This window comes from Camponotus floridanus, unplaced genomic scaffold (assembly GCF_003227725.1).
Source record: "Camponotus floridanus strain SB8 unplaced genomic scaffold, Cflo_v7.5 scaffold8, whole genome shotgun sequence".
NCBI lineage: Eukaryota > Metazoa > Arthropoda > Insecta > Hymenoptera > Formicidae > Camponotus > Camponotus floridanus.
Window position 1 is genome coordinate 1,599,753 of NW_020229849.1, and position 21,425 is coordinate 1,621,177.

At 31.4% G+C, this 21,425-nt stretch overlaps 5 protein-coding genes and 1 non-coding gene across 9 annotated transcripts in view; 2 read left to right on the plus strand and 4 right to left on the minus strand.

The window, feature by feature from the left end:
* Nucleotides 1–40: 40 nt before the first annotated feature.
* Nucleotides 41–112, minus strand: Trnap-ugg. Its single transcript has one exon. It is a non-coding gene; the product is annotated as a tRNA-Pro (tRNA).
* Nucleotides 113–1,718: 1,606 nt separating this feature from the next.
* On the plus strand, nucleotides 1,719–3,293 carry LOC105258186 (MRG/MORF4L-binding protein). The gene is made up of 4 exons (XM_011269298.3): nucleotides 1,719–2,127; nucleotides 2,217–2,338; nucleotides 2,555–2,906; nucleotides 2,991–3,293. Exons 1-4 carry the CDS (start codon nucleotides 2,025–2,027, stop codon nucleotides 3,143–3,145), a joined length of 732 nt encoding a protein of 243 aa, XP_011267600.1. The 5' UTR covers nucleotides 1,719–2,024; the 3' UTR covers nucleotides 3,146–3,293.
* A 426-nt stretch (nucleotides 3,294–3,719) lies between these two features.
* Nucleotides 3,720–4,235, minus strand: LOC105258187 (40S ribosomal protein S28). The gene has a single exon (XM_011269300.3). It carries the CDS (start codon nucleotides 4,165–4,167, stop codon nucleotides 3,970–3,972), a length of 198 nt encoding a protein of 65 aa, XP_011267602.1. The 5' UTR covers nucleotides 4,168–4,235; the 3' UTR covers nucleotides 3,720–3,969.
* A 556-nt stretch (nucleotides 4,236–4,791) lies between these two features.
* LOC105258188 (stromal membrane-associated protein 1) lies at nucleotides 4,792–9,232 on the minus strand. Its single transcript, XM_011269301.3, has 8 exons — nucleotides 8,943–9,232; nucleotides 8,147–8,280; nucleotides 7,287–7,454; nucleotides 6,827–7,025; nucleotides 6,493–6,762; nucleotides 6,146–6,408; nucleotides 5,908–6,051; nucleotides 4,792–5,689 (listed from the first exon to the last, which is right to left on the minus strand). Exons 1-8 carry the CDS (start codon nucleotides 9,058–9,060, stop codon nucleotides 5,570–5,572), a joined length of 1,416 nt encoding a protein of 471 aa, XP_011267603.1. The 5' UTR covers nucleotides 9,061–9,232; the 3' UTR covers nucleotides 4,792–5,569.
* Nucleotides 9,233–11,042: 1,810 nt separating this feature from the next.
* Nucleotides 11,043–16,637, plus strand: LOC105258189 (protein FAM76A). Of its 3 annotated transcripts, none has more exons than XM_011269304.3 (7): nucleotides 11,043–11,403; nucleotides 11,986–12,050; nucleotides 12,129–12,342; nucleotides 12,963–13,099; nucleotides 13,259–13,502; nucleotides 13,577–13,814; nucleotides 15,405–16,637. In XM_011269304.3, exons 1-6 carry the CDS (start codon nucleotides 11,308–11,310, stop codon nucleotides 13,808–13,810), a joined length of 990 nt encoding a protein of 329 aa, XP_011267606.1. In that variant the 5' UTR covers nucleotides 11,043–11,307; the 3' UTR covers nucleotides 13,811–13,814; nucleotides 15,405–16,637. The 3 variants fall into 3 exon arrangements, with proteins under 3 accessions (XP_011267606.1, XP_011267605.1, XP_011267604.1); XM_011269303.3 differs by lacking the exon at nucleotides 15,405–16,637 and adding an exon at nucleotides 13,952–14,704; XM_011269302.3 differs by lacking the exon at nucleotides 15,405–16,637 and adding an exon at nucleotides 13,913–14,703.
* A 2,903-nt stretch (nucleotides 16,638–19,540) lies between these two features.
* LOC105258190 (PR domain zinc finger protein 1) overlaps nucleotides 19,541–21,425 on the minus strand; it is a 44,378-nt gene continuing 42,493 nt past the window's right edge. For both annotated transcript variants that reach the window (XM_020029674.2, XM_011269305.3), the window contains exons 7-8: nucleotides 20,349–20,690; nucleotides 19,541–19,890 (exon numbers count right to left, since the gene is read on the minus strand). In XM_020029674.2, coding sequence (XP_019885233.1) covers nucleotides 19,730–19,890; nucleotides 20,349–20,690 — 503 coding nt within the window. In that variant the 3' untranslated portion in view covers nucleotides 19,541–19,729. The remainder of the gene's footprint in view (nucleotides 19,891–20,348; nucleotides 20,691–21,425) is intronic.

Consider the following 21,425-nt stretch of genomic DNA (forward strand, 5'->3'; position numbering starts at 1 on the left):
GTATAAAAAAAAATATAAATTATTTTTACAAAAAAAAACAGGGCCCCTCCGGGATTTGAACCCGGGACCTCCTGCACCCAAAGCAGGAATCATACCCCTAGACCAAGAGGCCTGATGACTGTTGATTGTTAGAAAAGGTAGACTCGATACAGAACAATAGAAAATTTGAATTTTTGAATTGTATCTGGAAAGCATTATAAGTATATTAAGTATTATTTGAATATTAAGACAGTTGAAAGAGGAAAGAAACTTTTTATACGGATAGAAATTTACGATATAGCACATCTACACACGATAATCAATGTTAACATCAGAGAGAAGACTGAGAGATGTCGTGACTCGTTTTTAGGTGATACTCCCTCCCTGGAAGCGATACTCCCTCTGTGGACATTAAAAACGTGGACATGAACTACAAAGCCAATGTCTACGAATGTTCTCAGAGGGTAACACATATGTCCCTCTAATATAAATAATATAAATAATAATATAAATAATATAAATAATATAAATAATATAAATAACAATAATATAAATAGAACTATAAATAATTTAAGTAATAATAATTTATTATATAAAAGTATTAGTATTTTTCTCTTTTCACGCTATTATTTATTTATTTATTTATGTGTCTCTTTTTTCTTTTTTTCAACATCATTTATTTATTTATTTAGTTATTTATTTAGTTTGCTCTAAGTCAATCTTTTAAAATGCAAAATTAAATATTATAAAATTTGACTTTGGAAAATAATTCTTCGGTTTAATAATTAATTTAAAATAAAATATATCTCTATAATTTAAAATTCCGCGTGTATATGTAGTATGTAAAATATTTTGGCAGAGAATTATCAATAATATCATGTTTGATGACGTATAGCAAGCGAGCTATATATGTCATAGCTTTGTCATCATTCGCACGACACACTCGAATAATAAAGTAGTAGTGTGCGAAACGCTTCGTATATTATCAAATTCTTTTTCCAACTCGATCGTGACTAATATTGCAACATAATTCGTTAAAATTATTATAATTAACAAATCTTTTGATTAAAGTTTTCTAAAAAGCAAGTATAAATTAATTATTAATTAAACAATAGTCATATCACGATTTTTCATTATTTTAATTTTTGATCTTACGAAATTTGTATTTTATGCATATACAGAGTGTCCCAAAAGTCCTGGACTGGTTGAATATTTTATAAATGCACTATGCACTTTAGAAAGAAATGTTTCAAACAAAAGTTGTATGGCTTGAAGGGGGCCATCAGATAGTGCAATGATTTGACATGGGAGAGTCATTTGAAAGTCACGTAAAGATCACCGTCAATTTCTTAAATGGAACGCTCTATTTTTTATTACATATTCATGTAGCTTATCTCGAGAGCTTTCCAAAACACTATAATAAAGTATTTCTTCATTGAGTACTTTTCAAGTTATGAGGCTTGAAATAATTTCTTAATTTTGCATAAACCATAAAATATCTAGTAAAATATTCATTTTTCGATTATCTTACCTTAATACTTTTATGTACAAAATAATGAGAGGAATCAATTGGTGTAAAGAAAACACATAGTTGTTTAAAAAAAAAAATGTAATTGTTAATTGCAAATTACATTGTAGTTGTCCATGTTTTCAATGTTCATAGAGGGAGTATCGCTTTCAGAGATCTAAAGCAGGGCATGACATCTCTCAATCTTCTCTCTGGCGTGACACTGCGCTCACTCCTCTTTGCTGGGAAGCTCCCTCTGTTTGCATATCGTCACTGTAAATAAACCTAAATTTTCCGAACAATCTATCGTATTTTTTTCAACGCACGCATGTCAATATAAGCATCATAAGAATGTGATAAATAAATCGATCTGGTACTTTATTTCCCAGAAGAAGACGGAAATCCAGAAAGGAAAGAGCGATACGTGAATTGATCATTCAATCGAATGACAGAGTGATTGTGATAGTGATCGCAAGTAATTGATATTCAGACTAGAGTTGCTTCATTCAAGTTTATAGTATTCAGGCTTATATATAAAATGGCCGTAAAAGAAAAATCGGAATCTTTGTTTGAGGAGATAGATTGGAACGTGGAGAATGAGATTCAGCTTTTTTTCTCCATGAATGGACACAAACCAGTCGGTAAGACACAAAAGCCGGCGCAGCTATTTAAGGTTATATTTACTATTATTAGTATATGCTTAATTGCAATTTAATTAATTGTTCTCAAGGTATTAATAAATATTTTCACATGGTGTGCATATGGGAGAAATTTCGTGCTGCCATTCACAAGGATGTGCCGTTGAAGATGATTTGGGATCATTTGGAATCTATGTACGATCTTATGGCTTTGGTAAGCAATAACGTATAGAAATAAAACTAAATAAAGACGTTTAGAATTTATTTTTTTCAATGATTAAAAAATCTGGATTTATAAAAAAAATTTTGATAAAAAAGTATGTATATAAATATTTATCACTAGAAGAAAGAATTCTAATTTTTTTCCAAGTCATATAATATTACACATGTAATATTATATATTATATATATAAATTAAATTTTTTAATAGGATGACATGGAAGATTTACCTTTTCCTAGTCAAGAGATGGATTTTTCTTTACCAGAGACAGAATTTATAGGAAAGCCTCGAAAAAAAGAAGAATTAGAAATAAAACTGAAGGATCAAAGAGATAAATACAAAGAGATTAAAAAAGAAAAGGATAAGGAAAGTTTAAAGAAAGACAGTGTATTGCGTGATTTTAAAGGAAGCAAAGATATGGAAAAAAAGAAGGAAGAAATGAAGAAATATGTAAAAGATATAGAGCTCAAGAAAGATAAGTTTAGGGATATGAAAGACACAAGGAAAGAACATAAATCTTCAAAGAGTCGCTCAAAAGGCAAAGATGATTCAGAAGAAAGTGGTAAATGATATTTTAATGTCAATTATTTAGTGGCCTATTTTAATTAATGAATCTCTCACAAATTGCCATTATATTTCTTTTAAGCATCAAATGGGAAAAAGGAACGCAAGGATTCCGAATCTGGTCGCGAACTTTTGAAACGAATTCCAAAGAGACCAACTAGACAAAGTGTGGACAGTTCTTCTAAAGCTTCTTCGAGTCCACGTGACACACCTCCTCCGAAACGAAGAAGAATATAACAGTTCTCGTAAATTTGGAAATATTATTATTTCTAGTTTATCCCAAATTGTATAATTTACGATATATGATTATTGTAATGTAATGCTGTATTTTAGCAATATGGACATGTGTATATAAATATGAGTCACTTAATTTTTATAAGATTTACACGCATATGCATTGTATCTTAAATATATTATTATATTTTCTAATATTTTTGTCTTTTAAATGTTTAACATTAAAATGAAAAAGAAAAGAAAACATAAGAAATTTTTAATAACATAAAAAGTAGGATATTTTTTTGCATTTCAGAATAGAGTAAAAATTACTTGAAATATATATAATTTTATTTCATAGTTTCCTACTTTCTGAAATATCAAATTTGCTGCACATATATCTTTCTATAATTCTCATTGCTCCAAAATATACAATTGTTTTATATCAAATGCAAAAATTTACACAATAATTTTGTACTTAATGCATTTATATCTTGTTATCTAACAAAGAATAAAATGTATATTGATTATATGATTTATCGCTAGTTCTTACAAATTACAATCGTGATGAGGAAGAACGCAAGAACAACACTGAGAGATTTGTGGTTACCAGCCGAGATTTATTGAAAAAATTGTGGAATTCTTATTGCGTTAGGAATGTTTGTAAGAGCAGAATGTACGATTTTATCTCGCATGATAGTATCGGTGATATCCTCTCGACATGTGACAGAAGTGTCCTCACCGACGATCGAGGATCCGCAGAAGATTCATATAAAACCCATAGCTGGTGAAGTCCGGTAGTGGCTGGCGACCGTTTTTCCAATATTGAATAAAGCTGCTGTTCCGCATTATCGAAGTCTTCTCGCTTCACGTTCAGACTCGAGCAAGGTTAGGAGGTCGCCTTCTCGTACTGGTCCCTTCACGTTCCTGATGATCTGCCGATTTTGCTCGCCCAGGAACTCCACTTTCACCTGGGTGCACTGCCCTTGCGAACCAGTGCGACCCAGGACTTTGATAACGCGTGCCAAAACGACTGGTTTATCCATATTCGCTTCTCACGTGGCTTTCTAATAAACGTGCTAACGCAAAAGGAGGTTGCGCATAAATAAAGCGACGCAGATGGCGCGAAATCTCCGTTGACTTCCGGTGAGTCGCTACTGTTCGATAACAAGACGCGGGCTGGTTTGAAATTGATTGAAAAAATTTTGCGCGGTGAATTTTAAAACTTCGACTTCAGAGAAGAAATAAATGGAAATAAATAAAATTTGTTCTCTGCAACTATGTAATTATGTTGTCTCTCTCTCTCTCCAGTTGAAATTTAACGATTATTTATTAACAATAATTAACTTGATTATACACCAAAATTTCTAATTACATAATTGTTGTTTTTAATCAGTCAAAATTATGTATAATAAAATAGGTTTTATAAGAATAGAAATATTATATATTTTTTGATTTTTCAATTTCTAATCTACCTTTTAAGTAATTTAAAATGATTATAAATTAAAACATTGCAGTATTGTTAGCATTAATGTATATAATTTATGAATTTTTCTAAAAATTCATAAATATTTTGTAGTAATTAATTACCAAGAAAAAACTATTTCAATCATTGTCACAATAGTAATATTCTATGCTTTATTAAACTAAAATACATGTGTGATATCATGTATTTGTCATTTTGCATTTATTCATCAATAATACAGTATGTGGACACATATTGCACATGTGTCAATTATAGTACCTTAAAAATACGTTGAAGATCTAAGTCTTTTTACATCTCTGATAAAACTCGTATATGCATGTATATATATTTCTATTTGAATCAGAGCTTGATATAATTTTAACAAATTAAATTTTCGATGCTATCCGATATGAGAATACATGCTTTATGCTATGTCATTCTCTCCCTTGCAGGATTTACATTTTTGTGAATAAACTCACGAACACATTTGTCAAGCATGAATAGCAACGAAATCTGAGCTAAAATTATATCATTTTCCGTCACCAATTTGAATTAATACTTTGATGAAAATGGACCCTGGCATATACTTTAATTGCAATTACAAAAAGCTCTTATTTTAACAGCACAATTTGTACCATAAGGTACACATTTAGTGTCGCTAACTAAATAACTCCTCTTACAATCAGTCAAAGGTTCGTTTTATTCCAATTTTTTTCACCAACAATAACATTAAAAGCTAGCACAGGCTTTTGAAGAAAAATATTTATCAACTCAAAGCACTATACACATTCACAAATTATGAAACAGTATTCGAATAGTTTTCTTTTTTGTGTTCCCATTTTTGTGTTTCCATCGGCTCTATTACTATCTGAAGCAACATCCGACGAAAAGACATGGAATTATTATTATGATGGATAATAGACTGTCAACATTAGTATACAACATTGAATGATAACAAAAATTCACAATATTTGCAATATTTTTTACTGCCACAAATTGGTGGAAAGAGTCTGCCCGGGTAACGCGGCAGTATTGGCAGGTTTGCCTGTCGCAGAGGAAAAATTCATATCACCCAGGGACACTTGTGACATTTGTTGTGGCAACTGAAATATTATGATAGATATAAAAAAATGATACAAATTGTATACAAATAAAAATATTATGACATAATAATGCATAGATGAAAATTTATTACTTATTTGTATATTCATTTAGCATATACATGCACACGCATACACACACACACACACACAGAGCATATACACACATACACACACAAGGCAGACTATCTTAAAATATATATTTGTTGAAATTTACATACTTGAGTGGCAAATGCAGCAGTTTGTTGCTGCTGTGTTGTTAAATTGAAGAAAGGATTGCTGCCAGGAGCTGGTTGAATATTCTGTGTTAACATACCACTCCATCCATTATTACTAGGAATACTAGTTTGTCCTAACTGCATCATCTACAAAATCAAAGTAAGTTGAAAATTTCAAATGTAAAAAAAAGGATTGACAATGATAATTATTAATATATAAAGATGCAAAAACTTTATGTACCATTTGAGGTGGCATTGTAATAGCAGCATTTGGTACACCATTTAGTTGATTTATTTGCCCTATATAACCTAAAGGATTAGCGCCTACAGCACCTATCGAATTAGGATTTGTTACAATTTGATTTTGATTGACAAGCATCTGATTTGTAATCGGCATTTGTGTAGGAAGTTGACCGATTTGACCCAAAGAGTTTTGTTGTCCAAATGTACCCACATTTGATATTTGCTGTTTATATGGTATGGAATGTTGAGGATACATTCCCCCTGAAATATGTGTACATAACAATATAACATTTATATAATATTTAATATATTAATTTTCAAATTATTTCATGGCATGTACATTACCTGGAACACCATAAAGTGCTGATTGATGACTTGGTGTACCATATAATGCTAAAATACTGTCCTTTGTCATTTTGCTTTTTTCTTGAGATAGCGGCGCTGACTGTTCAAAGAAACTTTCTTCTTCGCTTTTACTTATAGTAGCAGTTGTTTTACTTTCATTAGAAATATCATTTCCAGTTGTAGCAGTTGAAGCAGGTGGGGCAGACAAAAAGGAAGAAAATACATCATCCCCAGAACCATTTGCATTTATTTGGTTAGTTGCTGGTGCATCTGTTAGATTGATGTAAATAAGATGTTTATATCTCACAGATTATACAAGAGATGAAAAACATACCAAGACCTAAGAGATCCAAAATTGCAGAGTTTTCTTTTGTTCTGCCAAGTTTAGGACTGATGGAACTGCGAGGTTTTGGCAATTGAGGCACTACTTCCGGTTTTTTTACAAGTGGGAGTACAGTGGTTGCTTCAGAACTTTCCTTTTTTCGTCTGCGTTGTCTTTCAGCTTCTTCATCGAGCTCTTTGTCCCAATTAACCTATGTTAATAATATTTCTTATTTAACAAGCATATCACGATAATCTTGTAAACATAAAATTAATATTGCACACAAATATTTTTTCATACATACAATTTATTGTAAGCAAGAGATAATTTAACTGCTAAAAAAAAATTCAATTCACAAAGTAAAATCTTAGTTGCAAAACAAGTTTCTTTATATACATGTACTTTAATGTTTATATTTTAATTAAAATTATATTTTGAGAAGCAAATATTGAAGTAGTTATAACAGTCATACTTTTGGTAAAGGAGGTGGCACCCATTCTCTTGCTATATATTTTTTATGTTCATATTTTGCCCGAATAAAACTTTCGAGGCTACAATCTGTTTGTGGTCTTCGGAAACTATCAGGAAGATTTGCCTCATAGACTGCTCTGGCTCGAGAATTGCCCATTTGTTGTAAGCTCTAGAAATTTATTAAAGAAAGTTATATGTTTATCCTAGATTTTTATCCTAATAAATTATATATAAGTGTAATATTAAATGTTTAGTATATTAGTACATAGTATAAAGTTTACAAAGATTGATAAAAATAGAATAAAACAGTTTCAATATGATGAAATATTTTTTAATTTTATTTGTAAAATATGTATATATTATTTATTTATCTAAGGAATTTATATTGGGAAAACCTATACATACAGTATATAGAAGAATATAATCTATTATCTATATGTATATGTGTATGTGTATATACAAAATACACAAAAAATAAATAAAACTATTTCATTATATTGATGCTATTAAAGTTCTCAAACTAAACTCATTATATTTTTATTGCTTTCATAAGAAATTGTTTTTGTAGAAAAATTAATATCTAAATTAATTTTTAATATTTATATTTTAAGCATTTTAATTTCTGGTTTTATAGTATTTTTCATACAATTATACATATATGTATATATAATTTAATGAAAAGTAATATAAAGACAAAGATTAAAATTTTAAAATTTGCATGTTATTAAAAATTGATATTAATTTCTCTATAAAAGCAATTGTGCGTGTATTTTATACAAGATTCATATAATATATACATATAAAATACATATATAATAATGTATATATTACATAGTATATATTAAAATGTATATTACATACTACTACTTGTTCTGGTGTCCATGTGTCTAAATTAACAGACTTGACTTTGCTTATATGCACGCCAAGATTTCTGTGTATACCAGCGCAACGAATACATAAGAAAATGCCCAAATTCCAGCTAGCCCATCTTGGTCCTGTAAAATATATATTCATCCAAAATATCATAAATATATTATCTCTTATCTTGAGAAAATATGAGAATCTATTTAGAAGTTCAATGGAAAAAAAATAACTATCAATAATGTGTCAACTAATTGATCTATTATATACAACAGGATACATACACATCTGTGACTAATAATTATGCTTTATTGCTTTCAAGTATATGATAATATATATATCCATGCACAAAAATGACTGTATATTTTTTATCACCTTAACTATCCGTCAAGAGATAGAGGGAAAAGGAGATAGGAGAGGGAAAGAGAAAGACAGAGAGAGAGAGAGAAAGAGAGCAAGAGAGATGCATGTGTGATGAATTTTTGTTCCAAAATTGGAGTATTCGTAAATAAAATTGAAAGGAATCTTGACAACGTCACGCGTTAGACAATCCACTGACAGCGTGTCAGCGTGGAAATTAAAAATCCATAAACGCCTCGTCGTTTTATGGAGCTACGTCATTTTATGATCGAAGTTGATACACGTAAATATCGATTTTAAAAGAGATCGAGACGCGATAAAAATTACGCAGCGTACAAAGCGTTTAATATTCCCGAGAAACGCTCGACGCTGAGAAGGTATAGGAGGGAAGCACATGTACAAGCAATAATACACTCTCTCCCATTGTCAGACGAACCTTTCGCGTCACAGTCAACGCAATACTTGTTATCTTCATCGCGGAGCATCTGCGTCAGCAGGTTTTGACATTTCTCCTGGATCTGCTTGGCACGCTCCTTTTCGTGACGGGACGTCATTTTCGCTGAAAGCGTCTTCGCGAAATCACAGATTCCCAGACACGGACCACGCGCGATCGCGACTCTCCAGTGTCGCCTCCCCGCGATAGCGCTGGACGGACGCGCGGCGCGACAATACCACGTAACGGATCCCGTATCGTGAAGATTCCATTAGCTTCGGTGGCCGCGTCGCGCGGTGAGACCGAAGAGATAATTATCGAAGACGCGCAGCCGTAGGTAAATTTCGCGTCGTTATCAAACGGGGAGCAATTCTTCTCGTGGTAGGTTGACGTTACCGATCGATACGCGAGATACGGTGCTGGCTAATTATTTGAATGAGATTCTTTAAGAATTAATTAATTACGATTAATTAATATATACGTAACGATATTTATGAAGAAATTGAAATTGCTTTCTGCGGAGGAATATTACTTTATATAAAATTAGGTATCTAAAAGCAATTAAGGATGTTTTGTATACATATGTGCAATCCCAGCAAAAAGTAGCTGAAAATCAATATTGAATATATCCACTTTTGGTGTATTTTGAGGAAGAAATTGTGTAGAATATTACAATTTAATCTTAGCTACAGTGCAGAGATGTATTTTTTAATATTTATTGCGTTTTTACTGAAATATTCCGAATTTTGTTAATCGAAATGATTAACTTTTGACAGAGAATTTCGCCTTGTAACAGATACATGGCTAACTTGATTGAATTACATTTAATCTTTTTAACCAGTTAGTACTTGTATAATATTATTTGACCAAATATTTTCTCTGTATCTAAACTTTTGCAAATTTTAAACAAATTTTGAATATTATTTCCATGTGTTTTTGTCATTTGAATCGACATAGTTATACATTTCCCATAAGAACACATGTTAATTCGGTGCAAATTAAAATCCTTATAACTTGTGAATCGATTTAAAAATTATACTGAAGATTCTAAACATATGTAAGGACATTCTGTACAATTTTCATTAAATTCTCAATATTTTGAAAATAGGTACAAAACATTGTACAAACATTCTTAATGGAAATGATCAACTGTTGGCAGAGAATTTTGCCTTGTGACAGATACATGGCTAACTTGATTGAATTACATTTAATCTTTTTAACCAATTAGTACTTGTATAATATTATTTGACCAAATATTTCCTCTGTATCTAAACTTTTGCAAATTTTAAACAAATTCTGAATATTATTTCCATGTGTTTTTGTCATTTGAATCGACGTGGCTATACGTTTCCCATAAGAACACATGTTAATTCGATATAAATTAAAATCCTTATAACTTGTGAACGCTTTAGTGAGTCGATTTAAAAATTGTACTGAAGATTCTAAACATATGTAAGGACATTCTGTACAATTTTCATTAAATTCTCAATATTTTGAAAATAGGTACAAAACATCCTTAATGTAATTTTTTTATCGATAAAATATATTTAATTATATTCAGCTAAATTCACTCATATGACATAAATTAGATACTTCATGTCATATAGCAATCCGAGCGCGGGACTGCTGACGTGGTAAGCTGTCACGATTAATCATAAGTATTAAATACACATGGAAAATCAACAATTGGTTTCTCAGCGGAATTAAATTACGATTAGAGTAATTATCAGCTGTGTTATAAGTACGTATTTTTATTAAACGTATTTTTATTAAACGGTTTTTCCTTCTCTTTTTCGTTTACATCCAATAGCACAATAATATTCCTTCTTCCTTTCGATATATAATTAATACAAATATTTTCATCAATAAAATATCCAATTTATTCAGCTAAACATCGATATTGGACATTGAATATTTCATCAAATAATTTTATATATATGGAAAAGAAACCATTTATTTCTCTTCCAATATTTGCGTGGGCGCAATCGAATTTGCACTACTATTGGATGATTTTCCGAACGCCGGATGGCGAACGATCCGAACGTAGCCGCGAGTGGCGCCCTCGAACGGCCACTTACGCTGTCACGGCAGCCATATTGCTCGGTCGCGGCGGTCGCAGATGGCTACGTGAAAGTCAACAACCGGTTTCTCGGAGGGATAGAGTCACTATCCGGACAATTTTCGCGTTGCTACGCGTTGGCGCGTCGATTTTTTTCCTTCTGTTGCTTTTTTTTTGTCGCGAAACAACCGCGCACGAGGCCGTTCTCGGCCTCGTCGAGCTATCGCGTCTCTTCTCGGCCGCCACCGCTGCTCCCTCGGTCTCGTTGTCCAGTGACGTATCCAGCGACTGCTGACTCGCTGCCGAAGGATGAGCGCGAACAACATGCAAGCGCTCTTCGCGTGCTCCCGGTGCTTCTCCAGGCATCCCTTCGAAGATCTCTCGCCCGGGCAGCAGTTGTGCAAGGTACGCGAACGAACCACAGCCCATTTCTCCGCGGGATCTGGCGAGCTCCTCGCGATTCTGCGTCGTTTTTACGGCGTACCTTCCACGGCGATTCTGTTTTATCGAAAGGCTGTCAGAGAGATTTCTCCCTTGCAAATAACTTGGCGAAATTGCGTTGCGAGATATAAGGGAACGATCTATTGCGAATTATTTACTAGAAACAAGACGTTATTTTCGTAGCCTTAGAAGATTCAATTTGTATGTAAACATGTTGCGTTTTCGTACGTAAATAATAAAACGCGTATGGTGTAAGAAAATTTTTTGAAACACTAATAAAGTGTGTTTTTCGCGATGAATTATTTTAGAATTTTATTGCCATCGCGATGACACAAATGTTTGTTAAATTGAAGAATTTGAAAATGATGTTTTGAAAATACAAATTTTTTATCATATATTGATTTTTTTGTAACGATATCAACATTTTTTATCTTGTTAGAGAATGTTATATGATAATATTATATATATGTATGTGTGAACCCACACATATACAAATATTTTCAATTATACTTCTGATAATATTTAAGAAAATTTGTTGTTATATAGGAATGTAGAGGAGCATTTCCTGTGGTGAAATGTACATATTGCAGATCAGAATTCCAACAAACCATGTAAGTCATATCATTTATAAAAAATATAAAATAGAATAAATAAAACTGTGCATTATTCTAATCTGTTTAACTTTGCAGAAAAGGCAATACCAGCACTATATGTAAAAAGTGCGAGCAAAATGTAAAATCTTATGGGAAGCCATCGGCTTGCGAGTACTGCAATACTATAGCTGCATTTATTGGTAGCAAATGCCAACGATGTACAAACTCGGAGAAACGCTATGGACCACCGGTTACATGTGAACAATGCAAGCAGAAGTGTGCCTTCGATAGACAGGATGAAGATAAGAAGGTAACAATATTGCTTGTTTCTCTCATTATTGCTAGAGAAAGAGATGATCTCTAGCTGTGTGATATAATTATATTATAATTGAGATTTAATACCGAGATTATATATATTGTTTTTTCTCAGATATCTTTTTACATTTATTGACACAACTTACTCTTGTCCTTCTAGGGATACACATAAATAAACTTGAATTTCATCCTATAAGTATAATGCAATATATGATTTCCTTGTAATTATTATATATATTTAAAATTTTTTGTTATTTTAAATATTCTTCAAATAATAAATATTTTTATTATAAGAAATTTATATGTAAAATTTAAAATTTACGTATATATTTTTCCATACTTTACAAATACTTTAAAATCTGTTTTATTATTCTGGATAATCGAGAATAGCTTTGCAATTTTGCTATAATAGTTATATTTCCTGAATTGATATATTTGACTTCCTGTCACAATTTCTTTTCTTTTTTTAGAGAGAGCGAATAAACATCAAGTGTAATTTCTACAGCTAAGACATCTTTCTCTCTCTCTCCCTCTCTCTCTTGTTGGTACATGGTAATAAATCTCTACCCTACCATAATGTTACTAAATCGATTATGGTGATGTTTTGATTTTTAGGTGGATGGTAAATTATTATGTTGGCTCTGTACATTGTCATATAAACGAGCATTGGCAAAAACAAAGCAATCGGATGCAGATAGAAGGGCGCATTTGAAAATGGCACAACAGCGAGCTGCAAAGCACAAGGAACAAAAGTAATTATCAAAATATATAATTTCACAAGGTAACTTTGCGCTTGCCTTTATATTGCGCGGACATTAATTTTTCGAATCCATGCAAGATGTGTGTTCGATAAACTTTGCAGGTTACGCATCAACGGAATTCTCGTTTATGTTTCACACTTTCCATTGTAGATTGAAAGGCCACAATAAGAGACCGCATAGGGTCGATGTGACAAAGCTGCCGCCGCAATCTGAGGGCGGCGACACGAATGGTCCCACTCCCGCGAAAGTGGTACGGATGGCTGGCGTGCACGATCCGCATGATCCAAATAGTTCGGATCACGTCGTGGCGGTTACGCAACTCAAAGAAAAGATAGCGCATCTTCAAAAGCAAATCAGTATAAAAGACAGTCAGTTATTAGCAAAAGATAGACAAGTACGTAAAGAATTCCCGAAAAGCTCCTGTTTTTCGAACCACATAAAATAATTAATCAACATTGATAATTGCAGATTACCGAACTCAAGGCGAAAAATTTCACCTCGGAGACCGAGTTGCGCAATAAAATGAAAGCATCGGAAAAGGAATATGAAGCGAAGATTTCTAATATGCAACTCAAGATATCCAGTTTGCTAAAAGAAGTAGCGTCGTTATCGAAAACGTCTAAACGAGGTGATCGAGTGGCTGCTACCAAGACAGAAGCTGGGACCAACAGTGGAAGTGGAACAGACAGTCCTGTACCTTGATAAGGTAAGTATATTGGATTTTTGTTAACGGCATTATACGCTTTAAATGTTGAAAATGCGATAGCGTATAAAGTAGTGCATCAATCAATATATTTCCAACAGCTGGTGTGAAGTGAGTCCCGTTTCTCGTATTGTTTCCAGGGAATTGATTAACTGACAACGTACTCGAATGTCCATACCCGTATAAATCACACATGTGGTACATTACGCATATAGTTAATTGTTTCCATTAACAGGGCGAAATCGTATTATTTTTCTAATTACTATAGAAGTGTATATTATATTCTCTCACAATATGTGTATCGAAAAAAGGACTTACTTGTATCTCCATCTAGGGGAGATCAATTATCAAGTGCAAAATTTATATGTAACAATTTAGACAGCTTCCTTCCTTTTTTTTTCGGCGATTGTAGTTTTGCGTGACTGCAATTTGCCAACAGTATCAATTTTTATGGCGAAGGACTAGCAAAATTTGAATCATATAACAAATCAAATATTTTATGGCACGAAGTTCTGGAAAATTTCGGGCTCGCATCGGACAAATTCGAATCGATGGAACGTATGCACATACATATATGTGGATATAATAAGCGACATGTATGCGCGAATAGCATTGCTGTGGCATTTTATTATTTATAATAATAATGTAAGCAGCGACGGATCAGGATATGGTGATTGTAGATTAATTTACAATAAAAACTGGAAATCTATTGCCCTGTGGTTCCACTCCTGTGGTTTCAATCCTGTGGTATCAAAGTCATATCCATCGTTTCTTTTTTTCTCGTAATCATTACAATCGAATATAATTTCGTTTTCTTCACATATTCGGCTATTAACAAGAAATAATATTGGGTTACGACAATGTATGGAGATGTGATAGTGATATAGTGCATATAAATATCCAACAGCCATATATTTATTCTTTATTTTAAGAAACAAATGCTAATTGAGCATTACCTATTCAATAATAATGATAATAAATGCGTAACAATTTCACTGTATACATATATATATACATACATACATACATAAACATTATATATATATATACATATATATATATACACACATACATACATACACAAAGTGTAAGGATAATTAACATTTAATTTATAGTCGCGTTTAAATATGTACGAGCGCGTCCACGCGTACGTGCACGCTACAGTTGGAGCTTTATCGTTTAATTATTACGAGATGATAATAACTAAATATTGCTTGTTTTGTTCTCGAGGCGATAGTAGCCCTCGTGTCCGATTTCTCTCGTTATTTCACTACTTTCAGCATATGTATTTACATGGTCTTTACTTCCGTTTGCCTCTCTACGCACTTCTCTCTCCCATCCTTTCTCGCTCTATTAGCTTTCGTGATTCAAAATCCTAAAACGCCTAAATTCCTCCTCTACCTCTGCTTTATTTCGTTATTCATTTATAGTGCTTTCAAAATGCAGGCAAGGTAGGAAATCGATGCAAAATGTACAGAATGACACTCGGGCTGTATAAGAAACATCACTAGGAATCACGATCATCATCAAAAAAATTATTGCTGTAACACTCCTTATTGCATAATGAATTCCAAGATGTTTTTTTTTTTCTAGGTCGCTATGTCTTCCTTTTTCATCTTGCATTGCTCGTGTTTCCCAGTGTTGTTCTTCATGGCGTGAAACATGCGCGCAGACTCCTCACACAACACGGATACTAAAAGTGCGTAACGCGCTGGTTCTGAGGAGTACGTGGAGCCTGATCACGGCAACATCTTGAGCGAAGATTAACCGCTACACTTGTATAGAATTCGATATCCCATACAGCCCGCGCATACAATCGTTGCCTGATTATTAAAGAAGATATATTAGCAAATTATAAGAGTGTAAAGAGGCCCTGTGGATTTATACGATACATCGTCTTACATTTGTCTCGCGAATCGAGTTCGAATGCTCGTTAAACTTATATAATTGTCGAGGAGAATTTTTTCATTCGATTTGCACTTGACATTGTCCGGGCAGAGACAGATGATGGATAGTACAATATAATAGGTATTCGGGAATGGAGAAAGAAAGATCATCAGTTTCGCAAAAATTTCGAGCGATTTTAGTAGAGGAGACGTTGTGCGTTTTTTCGCCATGTTTCGAAAAATGAAAGAATCAATTAGAAACAAGTTTGTTTGAATTAAATCAATTACATAGCATCTCGAATGTGAAGGGAAATTTTTGCGAAACTGAAGCTCCGGAGGATTTTGCGAAGGAAGCCAAAATTTAGAATAATCATTCCCTAACATTCTCTGCACTCCTATAATCTTGAAAATCGCTTTTACTCTCTATATCACACATACATACGTACATAAATTTTCTTTCTCTCTTCATTCTCTCGTTTCGCACAGAATCGTATCGCGATGTTTTAGAATCTCACAAACGCTCGATAGTCATATATATATATCAGTCTGCGATACGCCCTTTAGATCGATATCGTTACGGAACGGCATTTCGGGAACATCGATTCTGCATTTAAAATTTTTACTCTTTTAAAAAGTCCTTCGGATTTTTCACCAAATCTCAGAATGAATCCGCCGTTCGGTAAAAAAGATTTGTCTCGCATTATATACGGTAAGCTGCGCTCAGAGTTAACTAATTTCACCCAGCTTATCATTAATGGAAGTACGAATTCGCCAAATGAATGTAAAATCAATGAAAAAAGAAACAATAGATCTTCGACAATTATATTCGTTAATTCTAATTTTTTCTTTTTCTCTTGTATATAACAAATACAACGTATACTAATCAAAAAATTGATTATTCATGCGCACAAAATGATCTCTTGATAAATCGTTTTCGTGGAAATTTAATTCAATTTTGAAATATATAACTTTTTAAGTGATATACAATATATAGTATGTCCATCAAAATTGTTTTTTGAAATTAAAATTTCAAAATTATTTTTTTAACAATAGCAGGAGGTTAACAAAATTTTGTTCACAATTTTTAATATATTAATAAAATGTTGATGAATCTTAAAAGCTTCTTTGAAAGCTTCTTGGAAATTTCCTTCCATCACACCTTTAGATGACTTTTATACATTCATCGACAATTTATTTCTCCTAGTCAGATTCTTAAAAAAATAAATAGAACTTGATGGACATATTGTATAAACATGCGCTAAATTCTCGTTAAAATGTTTTGACTAGATTTTCTACCAACTTTCGATTTCACAAACGATTCCGTCTGCATATTTAGATTTTAATCAATTGAAAAACTATAAATATATATATTTTTTATCGAAGAACATTTTTACTGAAACAAAAAAATTTTTTTAGACAATTAAAAATTTATACGATGTTCTTTTCTAATCAATATATAAACATTGCATGTGTCTGAGAAGAAAGAATTAATCTAAAAAAGCTGTAGTAGAAACACACTCGAGTATGAAAGTTAATTGAATAACGATATTAGAAATATATATCGAAGAATAAATAACAATGTTAACAATAACATACAATAGGAAGATAAAAAATTTCAGTACATGATTCGATGTATGATTATCTTTATCGCTCTACTCTGCAATTGACATCCGAAAAAAAAGAGATCTCATTATCGTTATCTTAACAAGAAAATTCAACGAAATTTCGATAAATATTAACACATTATCATAAATGTAAAATCTCTCGTTTGGAGAAATTTAAAAAAGAAGAGCATCTAAGAAAAAAGAGAAAATGATACACATCAATCGATAAAAAAATGAATATCGTATGAAAGTCACGAGTATGATAATAATGAGTATAATAGAAATTCATGTCGATGATCGTAACATTTTTATACACATCAATAAATTATTCTATTTTTAATCAAATTTGCACCGCGGAACGTTACAGTAAAGCGCAGTCTACCGTTCGCTAACCGGTAACGATGCACACACACGCGCATCTATACACACATGCGTATACATGTAAGTTTATATACTTTATACATGTGTACACACGGATGTATATATACGTAAATACACGCACGCATGCATGCTTATATATACATGGGTATTCATAAATTAGAACTTCTTATATTATCTTTTTTTAAATTATTGAATAATTAATAGAGTAATATTAGTATATACAGGTACAGGTCTCGTATAGTTGCAGTCGTGTCGTCTCTGGTTGTTCGTATTCTTTTTCTTACTCTTTGCTGTTGTTGCTTGCACATTATGCGAACATCTCATGACGGGTGCCGACAAAATCCGCCATTTTACACACCGACCTTAGCATGCCGAAGATATCGTGACATTTCGTTTTGTAAAAACTATTCATGCGATATGTAAGAGATAAACGTTGATTTTTTTTTTAAATATCATGACGATTATTTTCTGATAATATTTCACGAATCGATTCTATTCTCTTATTATTGACTTACTAAGATTGGGAAATATTGTATGCATTATATTATATTTGTAATGTCGTTACTATTAAATTTTTTAGATAAATTGGTGTAAACGAATTGATGCCGTTATTTTTTCTATTTATAATGGAAACAACAACATTGATATATTTTTTTCTGGAACAAATCACGAAAATTCAATAGTTTGTATATTTTATATATCTCGAATTTACTCAAATTTACTTGACATGTTTTTTGTGTATTCAATGAAGAGTGAGCGTTAGATTTTTTTTTAAGTTAACAAAGTAATTCTTTAAATTTTATTTTATTCTTTAAAATTTTAATTTTGAATCAGATTATATGGCTCTTGAATGAGAGATATGATTTGAATCTTAAAAATGTTATTTCTAAGTTTATACGTTAATATATTAAAATTTTTGATGATTCAATGAGATGAGATGAGAAAAAGATGAATTTTTTTTGATCATATTTATAAATCTAAATAAAATATAAATTAAAGTTTTTTTTTATTTGAATTTATAGAAAATCTTAAAAATTTTATTAAACAATTTTTTATTCGGATAATCACTATCTTCGACATGCGATCCTAAGATGCATCGTGGAAAAGTAATCGAGAACATTTCTCGTAGAAAATCGAGCGACTTTGGTATTTTATTATGCATATGTTATAATCTTTCTCACTTTTCTTGGAATAATAGCATTACAATCGTATATTAATCAATCATTTAAATTTAATTTTAAACTACTCTTTTCTTCTCATTATCAATTCTATTGATAATGTTAGTAAAAATATAGAAGAAATGTGTATATGCATTTATAAGGATAATTTATGCGTCTCTAGCCAAAATATCGTTAATTCCCTTATAGAAAATTTATCCTTTTTTAAATTTTCTTAAATCTTGCCCTTGATATTAACAACAAAATTTTAAATAATATTTGATAAAAAATTATATTAGATTGGTAATTATTGATCAATCAATTAAACGATTTTTCTATTATATTTTTATAGAGAGCAAATTAAGATAAATAAATTGGAATCTTTTTCACTTCATTTCAGTTAATATTCAACTTTAACATTTGAAATGATTAATAATTCAATCAATTATAATGAAAATGATAAAAAAATTAAACAACAATATAACTTAAACAACAAATCAATAAACTATTTTTAAAATAATTTAATTATTATTTAACTTTGTAATAATTTATTTATTATTATTTAAAGCCACGAAATCTTGAAAAAAAATGTTATTTTTCCAAAATGTAAAACTTTAGAGGCTAATATAATTTCTTTATAATCTATAAAAATATTATTAATAGAAATATGTCAAAGTTATTTTATCACATTTTATCAAAATCAGAAAGGAATTTGCGAAAATTTTTCATTCGATATTACTTACGAAAACTTTTTGTACTTGCTGCCATTCCAAAGAAGATGAGCTCTCTTTTCCATTCTCTCCTCTAGTCGATCGCGAGCAATTCGCTTACGTTTCCACGGTTACATTTTACGCCGGAGCGAGAAAGGGGCTGATACCCCATCATGTGACTTATGTACATTCGATAATATGCGGCTGGGACGTTTCTATAACGCTTGGTCGACCCACAGAATTTTCCAAATTGTGGAGAGACGTGGAGTGCGGACCATGCGCTGATCCATGCCTGTCGTAATTATCGATATGCTCCAATTCGCATTCCTTGGGCACATTTCCTACGAGGATAATAGCGTTTAGCGTTATCTTAACGCCCTTATCTACTACGTTATTTTATTTTCGTGCGATTGAATAATTTTAACGAACAGAAAATTTATCCTTTTTTAAATTTTCTTAAATCTTGCTCTTGATATTAACAACAAAATTTTAAATAATATTTGATAAAAAATGATATCAAATTGGTAATTATTGATCAGTCAATTGAACGATTTTTCTATTATATTTTTATAGAGAGCAAATTAAGATAAATAAATTGGAATCTTTTTCACGTCATCATTTCAGTTAATATTCAACTTGAACATTTGAAATGATTAATAATTCAATCTTTGCATTGACAAATTTGTCGACTATGATAAGAATTTTTTTTATCACAATGAATGCTTTAGTTTATAAGGAAGTTAGTTAAGGTATTATTTAATTATTTCACATGAACTGTATTTAATCGAGAATTACTTACCAACATTCATGTCGGGACCATATTCGTAATACGTTGGTGAACCTACGGCCGCGGCGAGTGCAAGCTCATCCTCGATGTTGTTCGGTCTGCAACTTGTTGTCTTCCAGTGAGTCCTGAGACCGCTCGCGCTAATGTACTTTTTATCGCAACCCTGGCAGGTATAGGGCCGCTCGTTCGTGTGCAGCCTCTTGTGCAATTTTAAATGGACAAACTGGGTGAACTTGGCGGGGCAAAGATCGCAGGCGTACGGCTTTTGGCCAGAGTGTAGTCTAAGGTGGGTCTTCAGATTCGAGGTCGAGCTGAATCTCTTCTTGCATATCTCGCATTGATGCGGTTTTTCACCTAAAAATAAACGGATTAAGTACTGTCGTATCACAAGACGGAAGTATTGTATATAAATTATAATAAGATACGAGTTCTAGATTGTTATATTAATAAATATTTAATTTAAGAATTCGGAATTCAAACACATATTAAATTTGATGTAATTCGAAAAATTTATATATACAGGATATTTCTTAATAAGTGCGAAAAATTTTAGGAGATGATTCTTTGTCGACAATTAAGGGGGATTTTTCATATAAAAACATATACTCCTACATCCCTGCCTGTAGAATTACATTTCTCCAAAAATGGGGGTAAAAATTAAGTTTTTAGGTTTTTATTATACTTTTGTTTTTGTTCCAATTTTTCTAACATTTACTCTAATTTTATTTTTATATGAAAAACTATATATATATATATATATATATATATATATATATATATATATATACACACACATTCATTAAAAGATACTATAAGACATAAAATATAAAATTTACAAACGCGCAACACAGAAATTAAAGAAATATATTTTCTTACTTTTTTATTGTTTATTATTTTTTATTGTGTTATGCATTTTCATAGACTATATATATATTTTTTTTTGAGATAATTTTTTCAGAATATATATTCTTCTTTAGATAAAATATTAAATAATAATCTAAGTAATTTAAATAAAGCAAATATAAGGTTTTTTATTCAAGTAAACTTGCTACGGACTGAAAAAGCAAACATCTTATAAAATATACATAT

What these genes read in the sequence shown, in the direction of transcription:
- LOC105258188 (XM_011269301.3), bottom strand. Translation starts at nt 9,060, where the DNA reads ATGACGTCCCGTCACGAAAAGGAGCGTGCCAAGCAGATCCAGGAGAAA. An exon ending in AGCACTTTATGGTGTTCCAG is followed by an intron (nt 6,409 to 6,492) that starts GTAATGTACATG and finishes CACATATTTCAG; the next exon opens with GGGGAATGTATCCTCAACAT. An exon ending in TTACAATGCCACCTCAAATG is followed by an intron (nt 6,052 to 6,145) that starts GTACATAAAGTT and finishes TTGATTTTGTAG; the next exon opens with ATGATGCAGTTAGGACAAAC.
- LOC105258186 (XM_011269298.3), top strand. Translation starts at nt 2,025, where the DNA reads ATGGCCGTAAAAGAAAAATCGGAATCTTTGTTTGAGGAGATAGATTGG. An exon ending in GAATGGACACAAACCAGTCG is followed by an intron (nt 2,128 to 2,216) that starts GTAAGACACAAA and finishes ATTGTTCTCAAG; the next exon opens with GTATTAATAAATATTTTCAC. An exon ending in AGATGATTCAGAAGAAAGTG is followed by an intron (nt 2,907 to 2,990) that starts GTAAATGATATT and finishes ATTTCTTTTAAG; the next exon opens with CATCAAATGGGAAAAAGGAA.
- LOC105258189 (XM_011269304.3), top strand. Translation starts at nt 11,308, where the DNA reads ATGAGCGCGAACAACATGCAAGCGCTCTTCGCGTGCTCCCGGTGCTTC. An exon ending in GACAGGATGAAGATAAGAAG is followed by an intron (nt 12,343 to 12,962) that starts GTAACAATATTG and finishes TTTGATTTTTAG; the next exon opens with GTGGATGGTAAATTATTATG. An exon ending in GCAAAGCACAAGGAACAAAA is followed by an intron (nt 13,100 to 13,258) that starts GTAATTATCAAA and finishes TTTCCATTGTAG; the next exon opens with ATTGAAAGGCCACAATAAGA.
- LOC105258187 (XM_011269300.3), bottom strand. Translation starts at nt 4,167, where the DNA reads ATGGATAAACCAGTCGTTTTGGCACGCGTTATCAAAGTCCTGGGTCGC.